This window comes from Mastigoproctus giganteus, chromosome 3 (assembly GCF_048544385.1).
Source record: "Mastigoproctus giganteus isolate SK-2022 chromosome 3, ASM4854438v1, whole genome shotgun sequence".
NCBI classification, from domain to species: domain Eukaryota; kingdom Metazoa; phylum Arthropoda; class Arachnida; order Uropygi; family Thelyphonidae; genus Mastigoproctus; species Mastigoproctus giganteus.
Window position 1 is genome coordinate 46601575 of NC_143577.1, and position 27058 is coordinate 46628632.

General features: G+C 38.2%; 1 protein-coding gene across 1 annotated transcript in view; it reads right to left on the reverse strand.

Annotated features, from left to right (window-relative positions):
* The window catches only part of LOC150087932 (USP6 N-terminal-like protein), a 173741-nt gene that overhangs the window by 74826 nt on the left and 71857 nt on the right, over positions 1 to 27058 (reverse strand). The window contains exons 4-6 of the mRNA XM_090369968.1: positions 21365 to 21445; positions 5228 to 5335; positions 1452 to 1561 (exon numbers count right to left, since the gene is read on the reverse strand). Of these exons, the coding sequence (XP_090226094.1) occupies positions 1452 to 1561; positions 5228 to 5335; positions 21365 to 21445 (299 nt within the window). The remainder of the gene's footprint in view (positions 1 to 1451; positions 1562 to 5227; positions 5336 to 21364; positions 21446 to 27058) is intronic.

Consider the following 27058-nt stretch of genomic DNA (forward strand, 5'->3'; position numbering starts at 1 on the left):
ACATCACTGGTTTCACTCTTTAATTTCAGCACCCGGAATACTGTTGATTGGTGGCAGCCTATTTTATCAGTGATAGCACACGTAGAAAGCCCTTCCTGGGACAGAGCAACAGCTACACTTTTTTTTTTACTAGTGTCAACTGAACATATGGAGCCATGCTTACACTTCTGCAAAACAGGATACTAATGAGTGTGTATACCTTCCAATGGCATATTTATATAAATGGCTGATGCAATACCTTACAATTACTGTCTAATGCAATTATCTGAAGCATTTATCTGATGCAATACCATTGTTTTGCGGCAAACAAAATGACTGTAATCAAACAATATCTTACATGTTTCACTACAAATGTTATTTTTTTTTTAAGGTGATGCAGTTTTTTTGTCCGCCACTGTATAAGGCAACGGTCCAAAACCTGAGTACTCCACATAGGTTTGGAAGCCTCGTTTTAGGAAGGATGTGGATCTGTTGGAACAGGCACAGAAAAGGGCAACAAGATTGGTGAGGGGAGCAAAAGGTTGCACTCACCAGGAAAGGCTTTAGATTTGCAAATTGTAGCATCTGAGACTAGGCACCTGCGAGAAGATATGACTGAGGTGTTTAAGGCCTTGAATTGATTAAATAAGCTAAATGTTAATGGAATCCTTCATACTCAGACTACACATATGAGGGGGCACAAATTGAAATTCAGGAAGGGTCATTGACTGTTAGAATAAACTCCCATCTGGTGTTGTAGAGGCAGGTAGTAGTTTGAATTAAAGGAAGAACTAGATAAACTGTTAGAAGGGATGGGCACGTTATGATCAAATAACTATATTCCATTAAACAAAAACTAAGGTTTATTCATTTTACTGCCTCTAGATTCGAGTGATGGATAACACTGATATAAGTAAATCTAATTTACAAAAGATTATGTGGAGGTTGCATGAGGTGATCTTTATCCAAGGCAATTTGATATTTTTTTAAACAGTCGTTGATTTTAAATAGTTAGTGCTACTGACCAATGTTTTCACTTTCCTGAAAGATACTTGACGTTAGAGTAGTACTGAGAAGAGGCAGAAAAAAAAAAAAAAAACCCTCTACCTTTATAGGGGTGGGCGTGAAAATCAGTCCCACACACTTGATGGGATTGATTTTTATGATATATGTTCATGACTGATAGAGCATGTCAGTAACATGAGTTTCTGCCAGAAATGAACCGATGAATTGTTTGGAGCACTTGCAATTGCACTGTGGTTCATGGAGAACATTTTTAACATTGTCGATAGTTTAAAAATAAAGATTTTAGTCAAATTTATCCTCATGGATGAATCTTTTTTTTGTTGTTGTTTTTGGTTCCCTCCTATTTATTAACTTCTGGCAGTTAACAGAATATTCTTTAGAATAATCTACAGCAATCCATACTGTTAAATGACAAAATTAATTGATAATCAAAATTAACTACTTACTTCACACCATATCTCTCCCTAAACATGATATGATTTCTATAAGTTCTATTGACATCCAAGTCAATTTGACGAATATCTGTCGAAAATGATTTAGCTAATGCATACATTTCCTAAAAAGAATAAGTAAATGATGAGCAATATTAGAAATTTAAGAAAACTTTTCCAACTAGTTAGTTTGCTATTCAAATGCTGCATTCATTACAATAAAAAAGGAAGCTTTTAATTTTTCTACTCTATATTAAAATACCAATAAAAAACTCAAGAAAGTAATTAAAAACTATTATTGATGTAGTGCTAGACAAAATTTCTATGTCTTATTATACAGAGAGAAGATTGTGCCTTCAAAACATATTAAAAAAAAAAAAAAAAGGAAGAACATGCTGAAGAACCCCTAACTGGAAATTAGCAAAAGCAGCAAATATCTACTTGCAAACTTAAAAGAAAACCAGCTATTATATTTTGACAGTTTCCAGTGTTATGTTAGTGGTTCTTCCATATGTCTGTTATTTTTTTTTTTAAATCGACAGTAATTAGTGTTATCTATGACTAATTATTGTAGATTCATAATTTATACCTTTGCTTTTAATTACTGTCCCATGTGAAATGTTAATTTTAAACTGGATATTTACAAAAAATAAACTTCCTCCAAGAGGGGGAAACAGCTACCGCATCTGTCAATTGTGGCCTATTCAGTTACAGAGTAAATTTTTATAAACTACAGACAGCATGTGACATCTTGAAACACTGTTAGAATTTTTAGCTACAATTCATACTCTCTGTTATTACTGTTCTATGAAGTTTGTCGGTGATACTCATAACCTGAGGAAGTACTTGTGAAATAAAAAAAAGTGATAGCCTGATACAGAATGTAGCCCAACCTTATTATTCTTTTCTATGACATGCTGATTTTGAAGATACTGTTTTTAGAAAAAATTTCCAAGAATGCATTAATCATGTAACTTGAGGGATATCTGTTAAGTGAAAAAAAAAAAAAAAACCCTATTTTTTTCTGAAATAAAGAGAAAAAGTGTACTGCTATTCTTTCTTTTAAAGTTATAACTTTGCATTGAGACTGTTTATTACAACACTGCATTCTCAATTTTGAAGCGCAATTAAAAAAAAAAAAGGTATTATTTGATTTTGTGTGGCATTAATATACCATTCAGTTTGTTTATACTTATAAAACTTTGCTAATTTGGGGCATGGAATAGAGATTACAAAAGTACATAACCCTTGTTTATGTTTGTTTACACTAGAAATATTACCATTCAATTCTTTAGATTTACATAGTGATATTTTTAACAGTACCTCACAGTAAACTGTAAAGAAAATGGCAACTGTAATGAAGACACTCTACTCTACAAATAAGCTCATGGAGATTAAAACCTACAGGAGCATGACCATGTGAAGCTTTGATTATAATATCTCCGAGCAGTTCCTTTCTGTCTATTTACATGTTGTATTGCAAAATTAGTTTCCCTGCAAACAATGACTCATATGGAAGCAGGAGATCATTAGAACAACTGATAAAAAAATAAAATAAAAAATAAAAAATAAATAAATAAAATTATTTTTTAAAAATGATGCAAAAAACATCATTTTTAAAAACATCATAACTGATTCAGATAGGAACTGGCTACTGCGGTGGCCAGTTTTGATTTAATGCTTGCTTTCAGTCTGGGATTGTTTATCGCTTTTATCAGCGTACCTTGTATTTTATTTTAATATTAAAGTAGCACATACAGTTCTGGTTATTTATTTTAAAATGTTAATGCATGTCAAATGCAGTAAAATAATTTGTGTGAAGAACATGGAATGCACACTGTTTTTCTGAATCAGGGAATTTTATCTCTGTAAACTGCTTAATTGCTCTGAGTGTGGAGGTTAGCAATTGTGTGTGGAGGTCTCTAAACACTGCAGCATACCAATATGTGATAGTTAAGAATTAAGAAGTTGAATAACCTTATGTTGTTGTTGTTGTTTTGGTTTTTAGGAGCATTAGCAACTAAGGCCATATTGCTCCAGGATATGCGGTGGTCATTCCCTGACCTTTCCGCATCTTCCATATTTGGCGGTGATGGGCTCGAACCCCGGTCTAATCAAGAAGCATGTGATGCACACTACTGCTCCTTCCCACCTGGCTACGGAGGTGCCCGATGAATAACCTTATTCATGTCAATCATGGCCTTTGTCGGCTCTAAATCTGGTCGATTTCAGCAAGGTTGCTCCCAATCTTTGAATCAATCACATCTCACATCAATTTCCAATTAGCATGGATTTACATCAACCAAAATCGAGGGTTTAGTGTCAAACAACGTTAACTACAAAATCATTTTGTAGTTGATGTTTTTGTAATTAACCATAAAAAAAGTCATTTGACATTTTCTTGGTTTACCGGGAAACGTAGTTGCAGCCTAAGCTAACTCATAAAGTACTAGAGAGATACAGTTCTATGACATGATATGCATTGTTTTTTGTATAAAGTAAAACTAAAGTTATCGCAAAAAGAAAATGCAATTTTGTAGTTAAAGTTGTTTGACACTAAACTCGCGAAATGTCTCTTCAGATTCAGGTAAATATCATAAACCGAAGGGAGTACACTCTATAGAACAGACTTAGTGCAGATTATCTGGTTTAACTGCACCAAGCCCCCCCAAACTTTGTGCCTATTTACAACCAATATCTGGTTTGATTGCATTTGAATGAATTCTCAGTTCAATTTTGTAATGCCTTGATATTATGTGATTTTTCCAGTATCTGATCAAATAGATTTTTATCATTCTTATAGTCTGTCAATGAAACACCTTAGGAAGTGTTCAATGGTTCAGTTGTAACTTCTTTCTCACATCTTTTGCCCCGGCAACCCAAAGGTTGCGGGTTCGATTCCCGCCTCGGGCTTGGATCAAAGTACTGCAAAAAAAAAACCTTGGGAGGTGCAATATGGCCACAGAAGCCGATGCGCCAACAACTACCAAATCAAAAAAAAAAAACCATCTTTTGCTTGATGAGGATCTTGGGTGTTCCATACAGTACCTTGGATTGTAGACATACTATCAGAAGAGCTCCACCATGTATGAAAAGCACAATTTCAGCGGAAACTTAGGTTTTAACTGCAGTTTTATTTAGCTTTCTTTTCAATTGAAAATAGTGTTTACATATATAACAGTGTGTTCTATTATATATTACACAAGAGTCCCCTGTTAGAACATGGGCAGACCGTGAATATTTTTGCTAATTTCATCTCGCCTAAAATTTGTTTAATTTCTTATATTAAAGAGTATTATTATTTTACTATGCGACAATGACCAAAACATTAGGTAAAAAAAAAAAAGGATTAGATGACAGCAACTCACATCACGAGTTACTGACTTCTTAGGCATTTATGTAAGTGGGTCACTAGAAAACTGCAACTTAAACAATGTAAACTATACTCAAGTGGTCAATCCAGTTTAAGGTTGGGATGCATGAAATGTCGCAAACAAAAAAGTAGGTCATAAGAAATTGTAATATAATAGAGAAGCAGTCTGGATAAGTTTAAGGTATTTTTGCCAACTTTACAAACACCAAAAACATTCTAAAAGTATTAAAATTATGGAGCACAAAATTCAGCATTGTTGATACTAGCCACCTAGTGGTGAATTCCTCTTTTATTTTTTTATTTAATTATTTAAGAAAATACAATTTGGAAACTTTTTGACTATATTGCATACATGGAATAATCGCCGTAATTGCAATAAAAATAATTATGTATCATAAAGTTAAAGGTCAGTTCATACCCAATATTTGCCTTCTTGCTCAAGCTTTAAACGGGGAATATTGAGTAAACGAGACCAAACTTCTCCTCGAACTGCATTTGGAATGCCTTTATACACTCTTCTTTTCAACTATATATATATAAATTAAAAAATATATATGTAAGGAAACAGAAAAGTAGAAAAACATACATAAAAACAGTCACAGACATTTTTGAATAGCATTACATACCTTGGTTTTCGAGGGATTGAATTCATAAAGATGCATAATAAAGGCTAAGTTAAGGAACTATGCGGAAAGGGGTGGTTAGGTTCTAAACTTGCAAGACATTTAGTATAACATAACAATAGAAGTTTGTTGTTTGTTTGCTATTTGGTTTTTAGGAGCATTAGCAACTAAGGCCATATTGCGGGTGGTCATTCCCTGACCTTTCCGCATCCTCCATATTTGGTGGTCATGGGCTCGAACCCCGGTCTAATCAAGAAGCATGTGCTATGTACTGCTGCTCTTGCCCACCTGGCTACGGAGGTGCCTTCTGAGGTTGTCACAGACATTCTCTCAGATATGCCAGACAAAGCTGTACTTGCTACCTGGGAGTCTAATATGCTAATGGAACTGATATTCGGGTGACACTCAAGTCAAGTGGACCCAATTTCGGTGAAGTCCATTTAGCATTAGCATTAGTAGAGGCATATGATGCAAGAAAGCAAGCTTATACAGCATCAGCCAAAGAAAAAAAAAAAAAAAAAAATTCCAATTTTACCCATCACTCAACCCAGAAATTTGTCCAGTTCTTCCCTGACTTTATTTAAGCTTTCAACTTCCACAACAGATGGAATTTGTTCCAGCAATCAACTACACGCTGGCTAAAGGCAAATTTATTCTACAACTTTCTTTCCTCAATTTGAATTTATAACCCTCCCCGAGGGTCGTAATCAGGGCAACAGGAAGAATCCCATCAGCATTGAGCAGGCTCAATGCTGATGGGATTCATCATCATCAGATCTGCTAGATCTGATGACGTTCTCATAGCTGATGAAGGATGCAGGATAGGCATGTCGATCTCAGCTGTGATGCACTACACACCTTTAGTTCTGTACATAAAGTGGCACCTATAATGCTATTACTTGGTGAATGATCAATTAGTGCATGGAGTTCCATACACAGGAGAAAGAAACTGCTTCCATGGATTTGCCACATCTTTTCGCAAGTGAACTCAGAGGATATGTCTATGTCATGTCTCATTGTATTTATGTTTAATGTAACCCTGTTGAATACTGGTTAGCCTCCAGCTAAGCATGACTGCCATTTACTCATTCAAGGTAATCTATGCTCATTTTAAAAGAAAAGGATTGTGCTGATTGCCTACGTACTAAGATATTAGTTCTACAAGCTTTAAAAGTCTTCATTTCAACAAACTGCTGACAGCTGATTACAGCAATTCTTTTAATACAAGATGAACTGCAATAATTTGTTGTAAAATAGGAGTACACTTAAATTCATTTCACTACAGAACATTCAAGGTCATATCAAAGATGACCTATATGTTACCAGGCAGTACTAGTGTTCACCAATAAATGGGGAGCTATTTCAATTAAGTTCCTAAGCAGTAGAGCAAGAACAGAGGAAAACAAAAATTAGAAATTACTTGCTTCTGATGATTCAATCTTGCTAAACAGTTTCTTCTGCATACTGTATAAATTATACTCCCTATTCTATAAGACACAACCAAATTTCATAGCAGTAAACTCAGAATTCCATAAGTACTTATCACACATTGGTCGTTGAGGTTGTCACAGACATTCTCTCAGATATGCCAGACAAGCTGCACTTGCTATCTGGAGTCTAAAATGCTGATGGAACTGATATTCGGGTGACACTCAAGTCAAGTGGACCCAATTTCGGCAAAGTCCGGATGGTCTGTGACAGCCAAATCCTCTGCTTGCACCTTCACGATGGTGGGACTGTTAGTAATCCTAGGTATATCCTCCATGCACAAGTACATGGTGAGTGACCACCCAGGTGTAAACCAACGTAAGCAGGGGTCAAGGTGTGACACCCACACCACATGGAGGAATGCTGACCCTCTATGTTACCAGGCAGTACTAGGTGGTAGATGACTCTCATCAACCGGTGCAACACCACCACACTTTGCTTATTGGAGGCTTGAAGTGGTGAAACCCATGTTTAGTCTCTAGAGCTAAGTTCTGGTCAACTCTTCCCCATCTCTTCCATCATGCAGTATGATTGATGACTTTTGAGGTTATGATGAACATCGTGGCAAGATCCATTATTCCTTACATTTCGAGGGTACAGCTCTAAAACGGTATTCGCAGGCTGGCCACTAGTTAGTATACCGGACCGAACCTATTGGTAACTCTTTAGGAGGCTTCCGGATAAGCTAGTGTATAATCTTGCTACCTCTACTCTGCTAGATAGTGACTGGAGGGAGCCCTAGTAGTGTTTAAGCGGGGAGCATTGTTGAGGCCACGTTATGTCAAGGATCTGGGTATATTCTTACCATGTGTACGCCATATCCAAAAATTTCATTACTTCATACAGCATGTCCCACCCACTTTTTCTTACTATTGATTACACCATGAATTGTCAAACTAATAGAGCAAGCTTATCTGCGAAAAGATCTAAACCTCCCAAGCACTTCCTAATTCACTTCACAAATATACTTGGTCTCAATTCTAATCTTAACGATGTCCATTTCCACTTGCAGTCTCCCAAACCCCATGTACTTTTTCTGACAGAATCTCAGTTATCGGTTGATTCAACTACTGCTCATATCCGATGCCCAAATTATTCACTGTATGATTCCTTTCGCCTCACAGGTGGTACTTGTGCATATGTCTGTTCTGATATTCCCTGTCAGAGACTTGGCAATTTGGAATCCACTCTCTTCGATCTTCTCTTGCTTAAAATCTCTCTACCTCATTGTGTAAAATTCATCTGCTGTCTCTACCGTTCTCCCAACTCCATTAATCACTTGGAGCTTTTTAACTTCCTCTCTTTGCTACTTGACTTTCTCCAGTCCAACTTTCCTAACAGTGAGGTAATTTTCTTTGGTGATTTTAATGTTCACAACTCCATCTGGCTTCCATTTTCTAGTCACACCGACCCAGCAGGTCGAGATGCTGAGGCTTTTACCTACAAGAATACCGGACAATCCTAATCATACAGCCAACAGGCTTGATCCTTTTCTCACAAACAACCCTTCTAAGTACACGGTTGAAGTGAGAGGTGCTTTAGGCACTTCAGATCACAACTTGGTGACTGTCTCTTCTCCAATGGAGCCTTTATCCAATACAGCCAAATCCTCTGCTTACACCTTCACGATGGTGGGACTGTTAGTAATCCTGGGTATAACCTCCATGCACAAGCACACAGAAAAGAAAAAAAGTTGGTTCACACCTGGGTGGGTGACCACCCAGGTGTGAACCAACATAAGCAGGGGTCAAGGTGTGGCACCCACACCACATGAAGGAATGCCGCCCTTCTGTGTTACCAGGCAGTACTAGGTGGTATTTGACTCTCATCAACCAGTGCAATACCACCACTTTGCTTATTGGAGGCTTGAAGTGGTGGAACCCATGTTTAGTCTCCAGAGCTAAGTTCCGGTGAACCCGCCCCCATCTCTTCCGTCATGCAGTATGATTGATGAACATTGTGGCGAGATCCAGTCTTCCTTACATTTCAGCACTAAAACGGTGTTCACAGGACGGCCGCTAGCTAGTACCCTAGACCGAACCTATTGGTAACTCTCTAGGAGGCTTCCCAAATCAGCTAGTGTATAATCTTGCTACCTTTACTCTGCCAGATAGTGACTGGAGGGAGTCCGAGTAGTGTGTATGTGGGGGGCATTGTCCGGGCCACGTTATGTCAAGGATCTGGGTATATTGCTCTGGGGATAACATTGACAAATGTAAAGTACTGCATATGGGAAGCAGTAACCCCAGAGTAACGTATTAACTGTATGGTACTACACTGACAGAGGTAGAGAGTGAAAAGGACCTGGGGGTAATTGTGCAGGCAGATATGAAGTTTTCTGAGCAGGGCCATATTGCTCCGGGGATATGCGGTGGTTATTCCCTGACCTTTCCGCATCCTCCGTATTTGGTGGGCACGGGCTCGAACCCCTGGTCTAATCAAGAAGCGTGTGCTACGCACTGCTGCACCTGCCAACTTGGCTATGGAGGTGCCACAATAGAAGTATGATAATACTGGAAAGTTATTTAAAAATAAAAATACTTATGAAGTAACCCATCATTTTTAGTGTATGCTTTTCTATGATGTATTTAAACAACCCATATTCAGCAGTTAATCCAATTCAATGTCAAGACAAGCAATGTGAGAGCCCTGGGGGGGGGGGTTATAGATCTCATCTCAGTACATGAATGTGAGACATGCTGGAGTGAAGAGCTATGTTTAGATTTTTCAAACATTTGGATACTATTTAAAAGAAACAAGAAAACTGCTTTTATTCAAACCAGAAGAGAGGAATATGAGTAGGGATAATATGGTTGAATAACCAGCTTCCTTGTTTCTCATTGTTTATGATTACTTACCTAATGAAAACAATTGTATTTAGGATTGTTTTCATTAGAAAAGTAAATTAGTTTCAGTCTGTCTTTCCTTTGTCTCTTGTTTCTAGATAGTAAATAACCAAAAAATATTAATACACTTTCACAGAAAGGCATGCAGCTGGCAATTCAGCACATAAGTTACTCAGGTGGCAAAAATAGCTTCTGGTGAATACAAGCCTAAACAATCCTGTTTAGGATTGTTTCTGCCAGAAGTTTTCAGTTCAGGAGTTTTTTCTTCGGGAGCTCATTAATTCGTTCTCTTTAAAAACTTCTTTTGGATCATGAACTGGATTTGGATATGAGTAAGTGGCAATCATTAGTAATCCTTTGCTGTACAAGCATTAGTTATTTTTGTTATTTGGTTTTTAGGGGCATTAGCAACTAAGGCCATCTTGCTCCAGGGATATGCAGTGGTCATTCCCTGACCTTTCCGCATCCTCCGTATTTGGTGGTCATGGGCTCAAACCCCAGTCTAATCAAGAAGCGTGTGCTATGCACTGCTGTTCCTGCCCACCTGGCTACGGAGGCGCCTTCTAGCATTAGCAAGGTCACATAATGCAAGAAAGCAAGCTTATATAGAATCAGCCAAAAAAAAAAAACACCCCCCCTTCTCACTTCACTCATCCACCCGCTCCAAATGTTTTTCTAGTTCTGCCTTGCATCTGTTTAAACTATCAACTTTTACAACAGATGGAAGTTTGTTCCAACAATCAACCACCCTCTGGCTAAAGGCAAACTTCCGTACATCTATCCTACAACTGTTTTTCCTCAATTTGAATTTATGCCCTCTTAGCCAATTATTCTGAGCAATAGGAAAAATCCCATCAGCAGTGAGCATGCTCAAACCATACAAGGCTTCATACACCTCAATTCGATCAAGTTGCAAGTGCCTAGTCTCCAGACACTGTAATTTGCAAAACTTAAGACTTTCTTCATAAGAGCAACCCTTTGTTCCATTCACTAATCTTGTTGCCCTTCGTACTCGTTCCAACAGCTCTACACCCTTCTTAAAATGAGGCCTCCAGACCTGTACAGTACTCAAGATGTGGCCTAACCATTGCCTTATACAAGGGGATAATCACCTCCTTATCCCTGCTAGAAAAATTCCTGTATATCATTGACAAGACACCATGAGCTACTCTAGCAGATTGTCTGCACTGCCCAGAAAACTTCATATCTGCCTGCACAATTACCCCCAGGTCCTTTTCACTCTCTACCTCTGTCAGTGTAGTACCATACAGTTGATATGTTACTCTGAGGTTACTGCTTCCCATATGCAGTACTTTACATTTGTCAACGTTAAACTTCAGTTGCCACCTCTCGGACCATGTACTCAACTTTTCTAGATCTGTTGCAACAGCGTACTGTCATTAAGAACCCGGCCGACCTTTCTATTGTCTGCAAACTTGGACATCAAGTCTGATATACCATCATCAATATCATTAATGAATACAGAAAACAACAATGGATCCAACACTGAACCCTCTGGGAACTCCACTAATAACATTAGCCCACAAAGAGCATTTGTCCATTGATTACCACTCTCTGTCTTCTCCCACTCAACCATCCATCAACCATCCTTGTTAATTACTTAACAAGTACAGGATTGTTGAACAAAAGCTGAGAATTAGGGTTGAATTTGAAAGTGTCTGCAATTCTGCCCAGACACGATAGGAGGGAGTATATGATGAGAGCCTTGTCGATCAATTCGGCCCTGGAAAGATTGTGCAAGGCTCAAAGGGTAGAATTTTTTTCAGCCTGGACTGTACTTGTTAACAGGAGAGATTGCTTCTACAGGGATGGGATACACTTAAATAGAAAGGGTGCAAGAATATTTGCTGATGCTATCGAGGCAGTGTTAGGTGGGTCGGAAAACTGCTAGCTTGGGGGGGGAGACAATAGATTGACCAATAGATTGACAGTAGCCACTGGCAGAGGTGAAAGAGATTCTTGCATTGCTTCTATTGGAATGAGCAGAAGCCTGAAAAACAAGATGCATGATATTTCAGAGACTGCTGGGAGCCATTGTGGTACAAGTAAACACATGGGTTGTGTTAGGGTAGCTAAGAATAGAAACAGGTGCAGGTATACTTGCGTGTACACCAATGCTGGCAGTTTAGTAAATAAATTTGATGAATTTGAGGTATTTCTCAAAACATCAAAGGCAGATATTGTTGGTATATCAGAGACGTGGTGTCACACAGATATAAGGGATGCAGAACTGGAATTTGGGGAGTACAACGTCTACAGAAAGGATAGGAAGGGGGGATGGGGTTATGCTATTAGTGAAGAAACACATAAAAACCAAGGAAGTGAAGCCAGTCGACATCGCTGGACAGTGCAGTGTTGAGTCAGTTTGGTGTGACATAAGCATTGGGAGATCAAAATTAAGAGTAGGAGTGTGCTATAGGCCTAATGACTCTGATGAGTATAATAAGAAACTGTACAGGGAAATAGAGTGGGCCAGTAAATCAGAGAGTCTTATAATGGGAGATTTTAATTTCCCAGATATTGACTGGAATTTGGGGGCTGGTCACTCACACACTAGCAGGGCTTTTGTGGATTTATTGGATGATTGTTTTCTACATCAGCATGTTCGGGAGGCAAATAGAGGGAGTAATACTCTTGATTTGATTATCAGCAGTGAATCTTCATGCATTAAGAATCTGCAGATAAATGAACCACGAGGTGGCAGTGATCACAGTGTGCTGAAGTGGGATTTACTCAAAGAGGTAACTACCATTAGGGGTAAAGGGAAGGGTTATTGCTTCCGTAAAGGCGACTACGATGGACTGAGACAGTATTTAAATTCTATACAGTGAGACCAACTGATGATGTTACCAACAGCAAATTCAAAATGGGAAGCATTCAAAGAACTTATTTTGGAAGCTACTAGGCTTTACATACCAACTAAGAAATATTGTTCAAGGTTTAGGCCAAAATGGATGTCAGATGAACTAATGAGACATATGGCAGAGAAGAAAAATGCATGGGATACTTATAAATTAACACATGACACAGAAGCCTATGATAGATACAAGTTGATATGCAACCAAGTTACAAAGGAGGTTAGGCAGGCGAAGGCAGATTAAGAGAAATCCTTGGCAAGAGATGCAAAGAAAAACAGCAAAGAGTTCTTTACTTATGTAAACTCTAGAAGGAAGGGGATGAATCAGATTGGTCCACTTGATATTGATGGGTCAACTGTTGATGATCCTGCTCAGGTAGCTAACAAACTAAATAAATATTTTCCATCGACATTCACACATGAGGAGTTATTCAGCGAGGGGAATGCCAGAGGTGTATTCAACTCTAGCAGTAAGCTACAGAATCTTGAAATAACTGAGAGTAAGGTGGAGGAGAGGTTGTTGAAGATAAACACAAGAAAGGCACCCGGGGTGGATGGGATCTATCCAGTTATATTAAAGGAGGCAGCAAAGGAAGTAAGCAAACCCTTAGCCATAATTATGAGAGCTTCCTTGGACTCAGGGAAGGTACCCATAGACTGGAAATGTGCAAATGTGACCCCAATTCACAAAGGAGGATCAAAGGCTGACACAAGTAATTATAGACCTGTGAGCTTAACCTCTGTTCCAGGAAAATTAATGGAGGCACTGGTTAAAGAAGCACTGCAGGATCATTTAGACAAGACTTCAGTTATAGCTCGGACACAGCATGGTTTTGTTAAGGGGAAGTCTTGCCTGACCAGTTTGATTGGATACTATGATGTAGTCACAAAAGAACTGGATGCAGGGAATAGCTTTGATATTATATACTTGGATCTTAGAAAGGCTTTTGATACTGCTGTACATGGAAGACTGCTACACAAATTGGAGCAGTGTGACATTGGAGGCAAATTGCTGCTATGGATAAAGGGGTGGTTGAGGGGGAGAAGACACAGAGTGGAAATCAATGGACACTGCTCATCGTGGACTAATGTTATTAGTGGAGTCCCTCAGGGCTCAGTGTTGGGTCCATTATTGTTTTCTGTATTTATAAATGATATTGATGATGGTATATCAAGTTTAATGTCCAAGTTTGCAGACGATACAAAGGTAGGCAGGGTTGTCAAGGACACTACTGACACTATGCTGCTGCAACAGGATCTGGAAAGGTTGAGCAGATGGGCTGAGAGGTGGCAAATGAAGTTTGACAAATGTAAAGTACTACACATGGGAAACAGCAACCCCAGAGCAACGTATCAACTCTGTGGTACTACACTGACAGTGGTAGAGAATGAAAGGGACTTGGGGGTGGTCGTGCAGGCAGATATGAAGTTCTCCTAGCAGTGCAGACGGGCTGCAAGAGTAGCTCATGGAGTATTGTCAATGATATACAGGAATTTTTCCAGCAGGGATAAGGAGGTGATTATTCCCTTGTATAAGGCAATGGTCAGGCCACACCTAGAGTACTGTATACAGGTCTGGAGGCCTCATTTCAAGAAGGATGTAGAGCTGCTGGAACGAGTACAGAGAAGGGCAACAAGATTAGTGAATGGAACAAAGGGATGCTCTTACGAAGAAAGGCTTAAGTTTTGCAAATTACAGTGTCTGGAGACTAGGCACCAGCAAGGTGATCTGATAGAGGTGTATAAAGCCTTGAATGGTTTGAGCATGCTCAATGCTGATGGGATTCTTCCTCTTGCTCAGAATAATCACCTAAGAGGGCATAAATTCAAATTGAGGAAAGACAGATGTAGGATAGACGTGCGGAAATTTGCCTTTAGCCAGCGGGTGGTTGGTTGGTGGAACAGACTTCCATCCCTTGTCGTGGAGGTTGATAGCCTAAATAGGTTAAAGGCTCAGCTGGACAGGTATTTTGAACGAACAGAGGGGTGAAGTGGAAGTGGGTTTTTTTTTTTTTTTTTTTTGGCTGATGCTGCATAAGCTTGCTTTCTTGCATCAAATGCCTCTACTAATGCTACTAATGCTACTAATCAGTTTATCCAAAGCAGCAATTTGCTTCCAATGTCACACTGCTCCAATTTGTGCAGCAGTCTTCCATGTACAGCAGTATCAAAAGCTTTTCTAAGATCCAAATATATGATAAAGTTATTCTTTGCATCCAGTTCCTTTGTGACTACATCGTAGAATCCAATCAAATTGGTCAGACAAGACTTCCCCTTAACAAGCCTATGCTGTGTCCGAGCTATAACTGAAGTCTTGTCTAGATGATCCTGCATTGTTTCTTTAACCGGTGCCTCCATTAATTTCCCTGGAACAGAAGTTAAACTAACAGATCTGTAATTACCTGTGTCTCCCTTTGATCCTCCTTTGTGTATTGGGGTCGCATTTGCACATTTCCAGTCCATAGGTACCTCCCCTGAGTCCAAGGAAGCTGTCATAATTATGGCTAAGGGTTTGCTTACTTCCTTTGCTGCCTCCTTTAATATAACTGGATAGATTCCATCCACCCCAGGTGCCTTTCTTATGTTTATCTTCAACAATTTCTCCTCCACTTTACTCACAGTTATTACAAGATTATCTAGCTTACTGCTAGAGTTTAATACGCCTCTGGCATTCCCCTCGCTCAATAACTCCTCAAATGTGAATGTAGATGAAAAATATTCATTTAGTTTGTTAGCTACCTGAGCACGATCATCAACAGTTGAACCATCAATATCAAGTGGACCAATCTGATTCAACCCCTTCCTTCTAGTTTACATAAGTAAAGAACTCTTTGCTGTTTTTCTTTGCATCCTTTGCCAAAGATTTCTCATAATCTGCCTTTGCCTGCTTAACCTCCTTTGTGACTTGGTTACAGAACAGCTTATATCTATCATAGGCTTCTTGTTGTTGTTGTTTGTTTTTTGGTTTTTAGGAGCATTAGCAACTAAGGCCATATTGCTCCAGGGATATGCAGTGGTCATTCCCTTCCCTGACCTTTCCACATCCTCCACATTTGCTGGTCACGGGCTTAAACCCTGGTCTAACGAAGAAGCATGTGCTATGCACTGCTGCTCCTTCCCACCTGGCTACGGAGGCTTCTATGTCACCCATTAATTTATTGCATGTAATTCCATGTATTCCACGTATTCCATGTATTTTTTATTCTTCTCCACATGTCCAGATCAGTTAGTATATAATCTTGTTGCCTCTATTCTGCCAGGTACTGACTGGAGGGAGTCCAAGTAGTGTGTATGAGGAACATTCTCAAGGGTACATCATGTGAAGGAGCTGGAAATATTCTTGTTATTTGTATGCTATATCCCAAAATATAATTATATCATGTGTCCCCACCCCGCCACGTTTACTTCACTACTGAATACATCATGTCTAGTCAAACACCTTTCATCTGATCAATGATGGCCAATACGGATTCTGTCGTGCTGACTGACTATTGATATACTGGCTTATGTTATCCATCCATCTAACAGAGGTTTTTTTTTTTTTTTAAGAAATGAAATCCACAGAATTTCAGGTTATTGAGGAGAAGCAACCCAATTGCAACCTGTAGACTGACATTTAAATGATGCTGGCACAAGAGCAAGCTGCTTTCAATTTGATGATTTCTTTCTCTTCTTCATTTTTTTTTCTTTCCTAAGGAAACATCAACAGAATGGGAAATAGCTTGGAATCACTTTGACCACTGCCATCTGTGTCAATTGGTAGTGGCAAATTTATCAATAACATCACTACCTCTTCTTTCTCTGGAAGAACAAGAACAATGAAATGTACTTGTTCTTCTGTGGGCTGTTCTAGAAGCATCTTTGCACTTTTCAGAGAATTTCATATTAGACTGTACATTACCCCTAAGAGTTTCCCCCTTATCAAATGAGTTCGGTGCTACCCAAATGGTATCTCATCATTGGATTACTGCTAACCAATTACAAACTCTGCATTTATGAATGCTAAATTGCAGTTGTTACTTTTCTTACAGTCCACTCAGTTTATTTGGGTATCCTTGAAGTAGAATACTGATTACTGTCATACTGTGCCTGTCTTTGTATTATCACAAAATTTACATCAAACTTAGTTTAAGTAGTGGAAAACGATGTCAGAAAGCAAGCTTAAAAAGCATCACAAAAAAAAAAAAAAAAAACTTTTCCCACATCACCTGTCTACCTCCCCAATAGTTTGTCTAGTTATTCCTTGAATTTATTCAAACTAGGAACTCCCACAACAGATAGAAGTTTGTTCCAACAATTAATCACCTGCTGGATGAAGACAAACTTCTGCACATCTATCCTGCGACCATACTTCCGCAATTTATGCTTTCTCATGTGTAGTCTGAGCAAAGAGGAAGAATGCCATCAGCATTGAGCTTGCTCAATCCATTAAAAGCATTAAACACCTCAATCCGATCATCCTGCAGGTGCCCAGTCTTAAGATGTGGCAATTTGCAGAACTGACGCCTTTCTTGGTAAGACTCCTTTTGTTTCCCCTCACCAAACTCATTGCCCCTCTCTGTACTCGTTCCAGCAGCCCTGCATCCTTTCTAAAATGAGGCCTCCATACCTGTATGTAGTACTCAACATGTGGCCTGACCAGTGCCTTGTACAATGGCATAATTATCTCCTTACCCCTGCTAGCAAAATTCCTGTGTATATATAACACTGATAAAACCCCATTATCTGTCCTGGAAGCTTGCAATGCTCAGAGATCTTTATATCTGAGTGAACAATTACTGTCAAGTCTTTTTCATTTTCCACTACCGAGTTTAGTACCACAGAGTTGGTATGTACATTTGGACCTGGGATTACTGCTGCCATTATGCAGTACCTTGTATTTGTCAATGTTAAACTTCAACTGATATTTATCAGCTCATCTAACTAATTTTTATAGATCTTGATGCACTAAGTTACCTTGATTACTGTCGTTAACCAGCCAGCCAACCTGGTATCATCTGCAAACTTAGACAATAAGCATGACATGCCTTTATAACTATAATTAATAAATACAGAAGACAACAATGGAATACAGAAGCCCAGCAATGAATCCTGAGGGATTCTACTAATAAATAGGAATTGTCCATTAAAATCACTGTATCTTCTCACACTCAATCACCTCTTTATCCTTTGCAGCAATGTGCCCTTAATACTACACTACTCCAATTTGCACAGCAGTCATTTATATGCAACAGTATCAAAAACTTTCCTGAAATCCAAATATATGATGTCAAAATAATTTTTTTTACTCAGGTTCTGTGTTACTGTATCATAATATTCGATCAGATTGGTCAGACAAGACTTCAGATTAGGTAGCCTTGTCCATGTGCGTTCTGTTCTGAATTCGTCGTATATATTAGCGATGTTATATTGCTGCTAATTATTCAAATGTTAATAAATAGTTACCTGGTGACACTCAGCGGCTCTTGTATCTTCTTGTTCCTCTTCTCTTAAGGGCTCCACATTGATATGGAACAATATACATACTTTAAATAATACCAATAATTATCCTTATAAAAATGGGAGCGGTATTACTGAGTGGCTGCACCAACCACATGAGACAGGCACACAGGCTTGCAAAGCTTAGTAACTTCTATAATTATCCACCTGAATGCTCTTAGAATGTGTGGTTGGTAACATTTTCAGTTGGTCCCACTGTATTGAATTTAAAAACTGTCTGAGACCACTGTGGTCACCCTTACAAAAGCAAAAGTCATTCCCTTTACCCTTGACAGCAGTTAGGTCTTTAAGTAAATCTCACATCAATACACTGTGATTACTGCCACCCAGTGGGTCTTTTACCTGCAAATCCTTAATGGATGAAGGATCACTGCTGATAGTCAGATCAAGGGTATTGCTTCCTGTTATTGCCTCTTTAACATGTTGCTGTAGCAAGTAGTCATCGAATAAAATCACAAAATCTTGCTAGTGTGTGAATGACCAACTCACAAGTTACAACTAATATCCGGAAAGTTAAATCCTCAATCATAAGACATTGCGTTTTATTGGCCCACTCTATTTCACCGTATAGTCGTTTATTATACTCATTACAGTAATTAGGCCTAAAACACACCAAACTGACTCAATATTGCACTGGCCATCCATGTCAAACAAATGTACTGACTTAGATTCTTAACTAAAAACATAATCTCCTCCTCCGTCCTCCCTGTCTGTTCATGTTGTAGTTCCCACATTCAAATTGTGCATACCTTAGGTCTGAGTGACACCACATCACCGATATTCCATCACCGATATTCTCTACCAACCTGGTTGTGTAGTACCACATAGTTGATATGTTAATCTGGGGTTACTGCTACCCATATGCAGTATTTTACATTTGTCAATGTTAAACTTCAGTTGTTACCTCTCAGCCCATCTGCTCAACCGTTTTAGATCCTGTTGCAGTAATGAACTGTCATTAGTGTCATTAACAACATTGACAACCTTCATATCGTCTGCAAACTTGGACATTAAGCCTGATATACCTTCATCAATATCGTTGATAAATATAGAAAACAACAATGGGCCCAACATGGACCCCTGGAGGACACCACTAATAACAGTCCACGAAGCGCAGTGTCCACTGATTACCACTCCCTGTCTTCTCCCACTCGACCATCCCTTTGTACATAGAACTTGCCCTTAATGCCATACTTCTCCAACTTGTACAGTAGTTTTCCATGTGCAACAGCATCAAAAGCTTTCCTGAAATCTAAGTACATGATATCAAAATTATTTTTTTTGCACCCAGTTCCTTTGTGACCTCATTGTAGTATCCAATCATATTGGTCACAGAAGACTTCCCCTGAATAAAACCATGCTGTGTCTAAACTATAACTGCAGTCCAGTCTGGATGATCCTGTAGTGGTTCTTTAACCAGTGCCTCCATTAATTTCCCCAGAACAGAAGTTAAACTAACAGGTCTGTAATTACTCGTATCACCCTTTGTGAATTCGGGTCACATCTCCAGTCCATGGGGATCTCCCCTGAGTCCAAGGAAGCTCTGATAATTATGGCTAAGGATTCACTTACTTTCTTTTGCTGCCTCCTTTAATATAACTAGACAGATCCCATCCACCCCAGGTGCCTTTCTTATGTTTAATTTCAACAATTTCTCCTCCACTTTGCTCTCAGTTATTACAAAATCATTCAGCTCCCTGAGGAGGGGAATGGTAGAGTTTGATAATTTTCTGGCATTGCCCCCCCCCCCCCCCAAATAACTCCTCATGTGTGAATGCAGATGCAAAATACTCATTCAGTTTGTCAGCTACCTGAGAAGGGTCCTCTATCGAACCACTGATATCAAGTGGAATAATCTGATTCATCCCCTTCCTTCTAGTTTACATAAGAAAAGAACTCTTTGTTGTTTTGCTCTGCATTCTTTGCCAAAGATTTCTGGTCTTTCTTCTCTGCCACAAGTCTCATTAGTTCAACTGACATCCATTTTAGGCCTTGACTTTCAACAGTATTTCTTAGTTGAGACAAAAAGCCTAGTAACTTCCAAGTTTACTTCCTTGAATACTGTCCATTTAGAATTTGCAGTTGGTAACATCGTCAGTTGGTCCCACTGTATAGACCAGTGGTTTTCAACCTTTTTTTTAATAATGGCACCCCTAAGTAATTTATTTTATTTTGCGGCACTCCTACTCAATTTTCTACCTGTTAGATCCGATTCTCTCTCTGTATAATTAATATATGTATATAAATATATATATATATGTTATATGATATTTATTATAATAATAATATAATAAAAAAGTACATTTCATAATACAAATTATATACATAAGTATATAATTTTATTCTTTATATAGAGGTACTAAGTAAACAACAATTATAAATCACCACAAAATTAAAAAGATACTGTACACCTTTTTATAATGAAATAAATATATAAATTAAAAAATAATAATAAGTTTTATAATTCCCCATTATAAGACAATCTGATTTACTGGTCCACTCATTTCACTTTATTATTTACAGTTGTTCATTATACTCATCAGTCAATAGGCCTATAACACATTCCTACTCTCAATTTCGGTTTCCCAGTGCTTATGTTACACCAAACTGACTCAACATTGTACTGACCACCCATGTCAACTGGATGCACTACCCTAGATTTTGTTTCTTAACTAACAGTATAACCCCTCCTATCCTTCCTGTACATATTGTACTCCTCCAATTCCAGGTCTGCATTCCTTATATCTGTGTGACGCCATGTCTCTGATATCCCAACAATATCTGCCTTTGATGTTTTGACCAGTATCCTCAAATTCATCAAATTTATTTCCCAAACTCCTAGCAGTGGTGTACACGCAATTATATATCCACTGTTCTTATTCTTAGCTGTCCTAACACAGTCCATGTATTTATTTGTTCCGTGATGACTCCCAGCAGTTTCTGAAATCTGCAGCAACTTGTTTTTCAGGCTGCTGCTCATTCCAATAGAATCTCTTTGCAAGAAGCTCTTTCACCTCTGCCAGCAGCTACTGTTAACTTATTAGACCATGTATTCCCCCAAGCTAGCAGTTTTCTGACCCACCTAACACTGTCTCAATAGCATCAGTAAAGTGTATCTCATCCCTGTAAGGAATCTCTCCAAGCTTAACAAGCTTGGAGAGACTGCCCCTTAGATACAATAGATACATTAGAAAAATAATTTAGCAAAAACTCACACTTACTTTTTCACCTTTTGAATATTTTTCCCAATTTTGTAACATCTTGAGCCATTTTTTCAGTCTTTCTTGTTCAGTATCTCTGATCTAAACAAAAATATAAAAGTATTAATAAAGGGACCGAGAAACAGACCCTTTATTAATACTTTTTTTTTTTAAAAAATTATATTAGCAGTTTTTTAAACAAATAAATTTAGTACTATCAAGTTACTACAATATACAATACCCTGAAATATATAATACCTAAACAAATAATTAGCCACTTGTGTAATTTTTCAATTACCCCTGAGTCAGGCCTACGAAAATTTGAAAAATCAATAAAAATTCAAGTATGCCATCTTTATTTTAAATCTCTTCTAAACACAACTGTGAAAAATCAATGTTCTATATTAAAAACATAATTAATATAGAACATTTTAATTTAAAAAATTAATTTAAAAATTTAAATTAAAACTTCCTTTAGATCTGTAGTGAGCGAAATTTAAATTTTAAAAACCGTGCATTTCAACGAATGCTACAATTAGATGCCAACCTGTCAATACCAGGAGTGCTCAGTGCATGAAACATGAAGTGCGTGTATCAACAGTTTCACTCTGGATGCTGCATCAATGTCACAAAGCAAGAGAGAGCGTTACCGATGGGAGGAAAATGAGTGACAGTAAAGTGAGTTTGCTATCAATAATAGTACATGATATATGCCAATTAACACGTGTTTAAATAGGCTCAAATTTCCTAATTGTGAAGTAATTAACAGAAATATCTGGAATTTTCAGTTACAGATTCAACTAGACCCCTTAAATAGTTTATATCAATATTAGGCCATTCCAAAAATAACTGATCACATAATTAAGGTTTTGAGGTTGCTGCTGCTGTGTTTTCACTCTCTGTTCAAGATATCCATATGTTCTATACAGAATATAAATCTGTTAGCTTGGCTGGCCAGTTTAAATGCCCTATTATTCCACTGTGTTCAGCCTTTACCATTTTAAGCCTGTCAGTTTAAAACAGTAGAGGCCCTATGACGTGGTCAGCTGTCATCTTGGAATACAAAGTATCAAAATCATGAATGTCCCTCAAATGTTCAGAAAAGGCACAATCTGATCATCCAGAATATTTGTATAGCCATCCTGACTGGTATTAAAATAGGAGACCCACTTCTTAATAATTAAAACATCCCTCCCTAAAGCATCACTCACTCAATATCAATTTGTATTGTGTGCCACACAATGTGGATGAAATTACCTCTTTGCTTCTCCTGTGAACTCAGTGCCTGGTATCAGATTATATGCAAAATTTGGATCTGTCAGACCTCATCACAGATTTCCAATTAGCTAGTTTTTATGCCATTTGGCCTATTTTGCATTTGTAAAGGTTAAACCTCAATTGAATTCATGGGAGGTCCCCACAGATCTCTCCTATTCACAAGACAGTTGAAGGTTATGTGTGAGTAATTACAGACCTGTAAGCTTGACTCCTGTGTCAGGGAAAATAATGGAGTCAATGGTTAAGGAGGTAATTCAAGATCATCTTGACAGGAACAGTTATATGGAAATTTAAATAATGGATTTGCTTAATTGATCCATGTCTTGTTGAATCAGCATACCCTGATTACTCTCATTAAACACCCTGCCTACCTTTGTATGATCAGCAAAATGAGACATTACACTTGACATGCCTACGTCAATAACAATAAATACTAAAAACACTAAGGCGGCCCACAACTAAATCTGAAGGAACTCTACTCATAACAGTGGTTCATGAAGAGCAGCCGCCATTAATAGCCACTCTGTCACCTGACAATCAACCGAAGAAATTTAACCCTAGAAGTAACCTGCCCAATGCAATGCTATGCCAATTTGTACAGCAGTGCTTTACCATGTAACAGTATCTAAAGCTTTACTGAAATCTATGCATATTATGTCAATCATTTTTTTGCATGTAGTTCCTTTGTGACTATAGCATAGCAGCTAATCAGAACCAGACAAGATCTCCCTTAATAAATTCATGCTATGGTTTCCACGTAAATGCATTCCTGCTGATTCTGCATTACTTCTCTTAACCATTGACTCCATTATATTACCTGGCACATTAGTCAAGTTTATGTGTCTGTAATTACTGACTTCACCCTTTGAATAGGGGAAATATTTGCACATCTCTAGTCTGTAGGGACTTTTTCATGAATTCAAGGGTATTCTCATAATTATGGATAAAGATTTGTTGACCTTATTTGCTCTGTTTTTTAATATAATTGGATACATTCCATCAGCCCGAGTGGATTACTTTTTTTAACTTCAAAAATTTATTTTCCAATTTCTTTTCAATTATAAAATCATTTAACTTCCAGTAAGTATTAAGTATACTTCTGGTATCCCATCTTTAAAAGCTTCTTCGCATGTGAACGTAGATGCAAAGTATATGATGCCAAAAGTATTCAGTTTGTTAGCATTTTTTTTTTCTTTCACAAATTTCTTTTTCTCATCAGGAGAAAGAATAAACCTTACAACATAAAGTGCAGAACAACAGACGTAATCATTAGCAATACTAGGTCATCTGCTGATGAACTCCCCAGAAACTTAAAGTTCCCTGCAGTGCCCTCAGTGCAATGATTTTTAAATCAGAATTGGTCCGTCCCATACTCAGGAGTAGGCTAGCAGAAGACCTGCCCCATACTCCCTTGAATGAGACTGTAATAGATGAAACAACCTGAAATGTATCATATTTAGCTTTTACTCGTTTCTTTAAGTAATATTAGAGTTGTAATAGCGAGATTTAATCCGATGGATTTCCTCAAGATCCAACCCTGTACCTACAACCTGGGCATCTAAGAGGTAAACAGAGCCATCCCTCGCACAAAGAAGGTTGGGTTTACGCAATCCTCCTTGAGTGGTAAAGCAGACTCTTTTTGAACCTCCCATCCCCTTTGAGATAGTCGATTCACAACCAGGCTAACCACAGCATCGTTGCTGTTTAACTTGGATGCCATGAGTTCTGAAGCATCTCTGGACAAAAGGGGAAAGTGATTCGAATGCATTTCACCCAGCCCAACATTGCTGATCCATACTTCTTCCTCTAGATGACCTGGAGAGGGTAGGAAGGGCATTGATTCTGGTTTTCACCAGATCAATATAGGCATGGCCAGATAGCAACTTAGTTCCATCACCCACGCACCCATCGATGCTACGATTTCACCTGTGCAGAGTTTTTAAAACAACTACTATCGAAGGAGGAGTGCAAGAGATGACTCCATCTATTCCTCATAGATGCCTTATTTTCTATTCTTGTCCTACCATCTTGCAACAGTTTAACAGTAGCATTAAACTCTTTCTGAGTAGCCTGGTATGTTGACAGATATCTCTAGTAAGTTCAAAGGGGAGAAAGCTGCAGCTCCGCTAGATGCTCTTTTTTCAAGAGGGGGATGGTCCATCTAAATGACCCAGCCCATCTTTGGTGATATCAGTGTGAAAATACGCTGTCTTTACATCCTTCGGGAGCAGTAGTCAAAGCTTTACAGTGACTCAAACCCAAATGTCCAAAGCCTAGAAGCCCTTCAGAAGACCAATTGGTGATAAAACTGATGTAGCAAATATGTCTGAGAGATAAACAGCCTCTGCTGGGGCTGGAGTGGTGAAGCCTCACCAGCAGGTCACCCAGGGAGACATTGGCCAACAACTTACCCAAGGAGTCGAATCCAGCCCCTAGGTATCTCCAAATACATTTATATATCCTCAGAGGCTAGTTTGGAGTTACCTACTAGGAAGCTATGGCCCTCCACCTTGACTTTCTTATCCCTGCCAGAGGCAATCCAGGATAATGTCCAACTTTGTGCCAAATTAATCTTGAGACCTGTGTCAACAAAGAATTTATGGGTGCAATCTAAAAGGCACTGCAATCCTGAAGAAGTGGAAGCAGCTAAGAGAAGGTCATCAGTGAAAGAGATAGTATTCATTTTAAAAGAATTAATACTAAAACCCACATGGGACAGTAACTTTAAAAGAAATAAATCAAGTGCAAGATTAATAAGTAGTGGAGACAATGGGTCCCCTATTGTACTCCATTAAGTGAAACAATTTCCTTCTTTGTGCCTCTAAATCTCAATTCGGACGAACAGGACTGGTGCATTCTAGAAATATAGTTTCAAAAAAAACCCATCCCAAAAATCTTTTTCACATGTGAATTTAGATGCATATTCAGTTTGTAGGCAACCTATACAGGATCATCAATAGTTATGCCATTTACACTCAATGGACCAATGTAGTTCCTCTCCTTCCTTTGTGTTAACACAAGCAAAGATACTTTTGCTACTCTACTTTCATATCCAAAGACATTGCAATCTGATTAACATGCTTGAATCCCTTAGTAACTTGATTGCAGACTAGTTTATACTTCCTATAGGTTTCTGTGTTCCTAGACAATTTATAATCATCTCATGCAGTTTGTTCTGTTAATCTGATCAGGTCACCTGATATCCATTTTGGTTTAAATGTTTAACAATATCTCCTAGTTGGTACAAAGAGCTCAGTAGTTTTAGTAATTACTTCCTTGAATACTTCCACATCAATGACAGTTAGTCCCACTGAAAAGAATTTAAAAAAAAAAAAAAAAAAAAAAAACATTTAAGACCACTGTAATGACCTTTGCAAAAGCAAAATCCCTTCCCTTTACCTTTGAAAGCAGCCATATCTTTTAATGAATCCCATATCTATATACTATGATAACTGCAACCCTTCACTTGAAGATTCGTAATAAATGGAGTATTTTTATTTATATTGTTTATATAAGGTGTGGCAATAAAGTTCCCATGCTGTTGTAGTCAAGTTCAATGAGTTTGAAAATAAATGAAAGTGGTACGATGTAGTTCACACTTCGTTCAATAGATGGTAGCACAGAGACTGTCCAGTAGGCAGACAGGTTGAAACTATGAACTAGTTTTGCTAGTAGCGTTAATGTTTCCATGTCCTGATTTTGCAATGGAGCAACAAATGAATATCAAATTTTGCTTTTAACCGGGAAAATCTACAACAGAAACATATGAAATGTTAAAAACTGTTTACGGTAATGAAACTTAAGTCATGCTAGTGTGTTTGAATGATATAAGCAGTTCAAAGATAGACGTGAGAGGATGTTCATGAACACCCAAGAAGTGAGCATCCATCAACCTCATGAAACGAAGACAGAGTTGTAAAAGTTCAGGAAATTGTGGCAAGAGATCATCATTTGACCCTCAGAATGTTATGAATCATCTCTTTCTTCATATCCAATGCTGATGAATTGGATATGAATAAGGAGATGATTCATCAAATTCTGCTTGAAGATTTAGGGAAAAGGAAGGTCTTGAAAAATTTGTGCTTTACAGCCTCACAGATAAATAGAAGCAACAAAGAGTGTTCTCGTGCAAAAACTTCATAAAGACTTGTCAATGCAATAATAATTTCCTCAATTGTACTGTCACTGGAGATGAGTGTTGGGTATATCAGTATGACCCAGAGATGAAAGGTCAGAGTGTGTAATGGACTTCAAAATAATCACCAAGACCCAAAACATTTTGTTTACAGAACTCCAGAATCAAGATGATGCTGATCACGTTTTTTGACAAACAGGGTGTGATTCAAAAGGAATTTGTACCTGAAGGGGAGAGTCGATGGTACATTCTACATATGGGAGCTTCGAAGACTATTGAGCTGCATTTCCCAGGTGAGGATG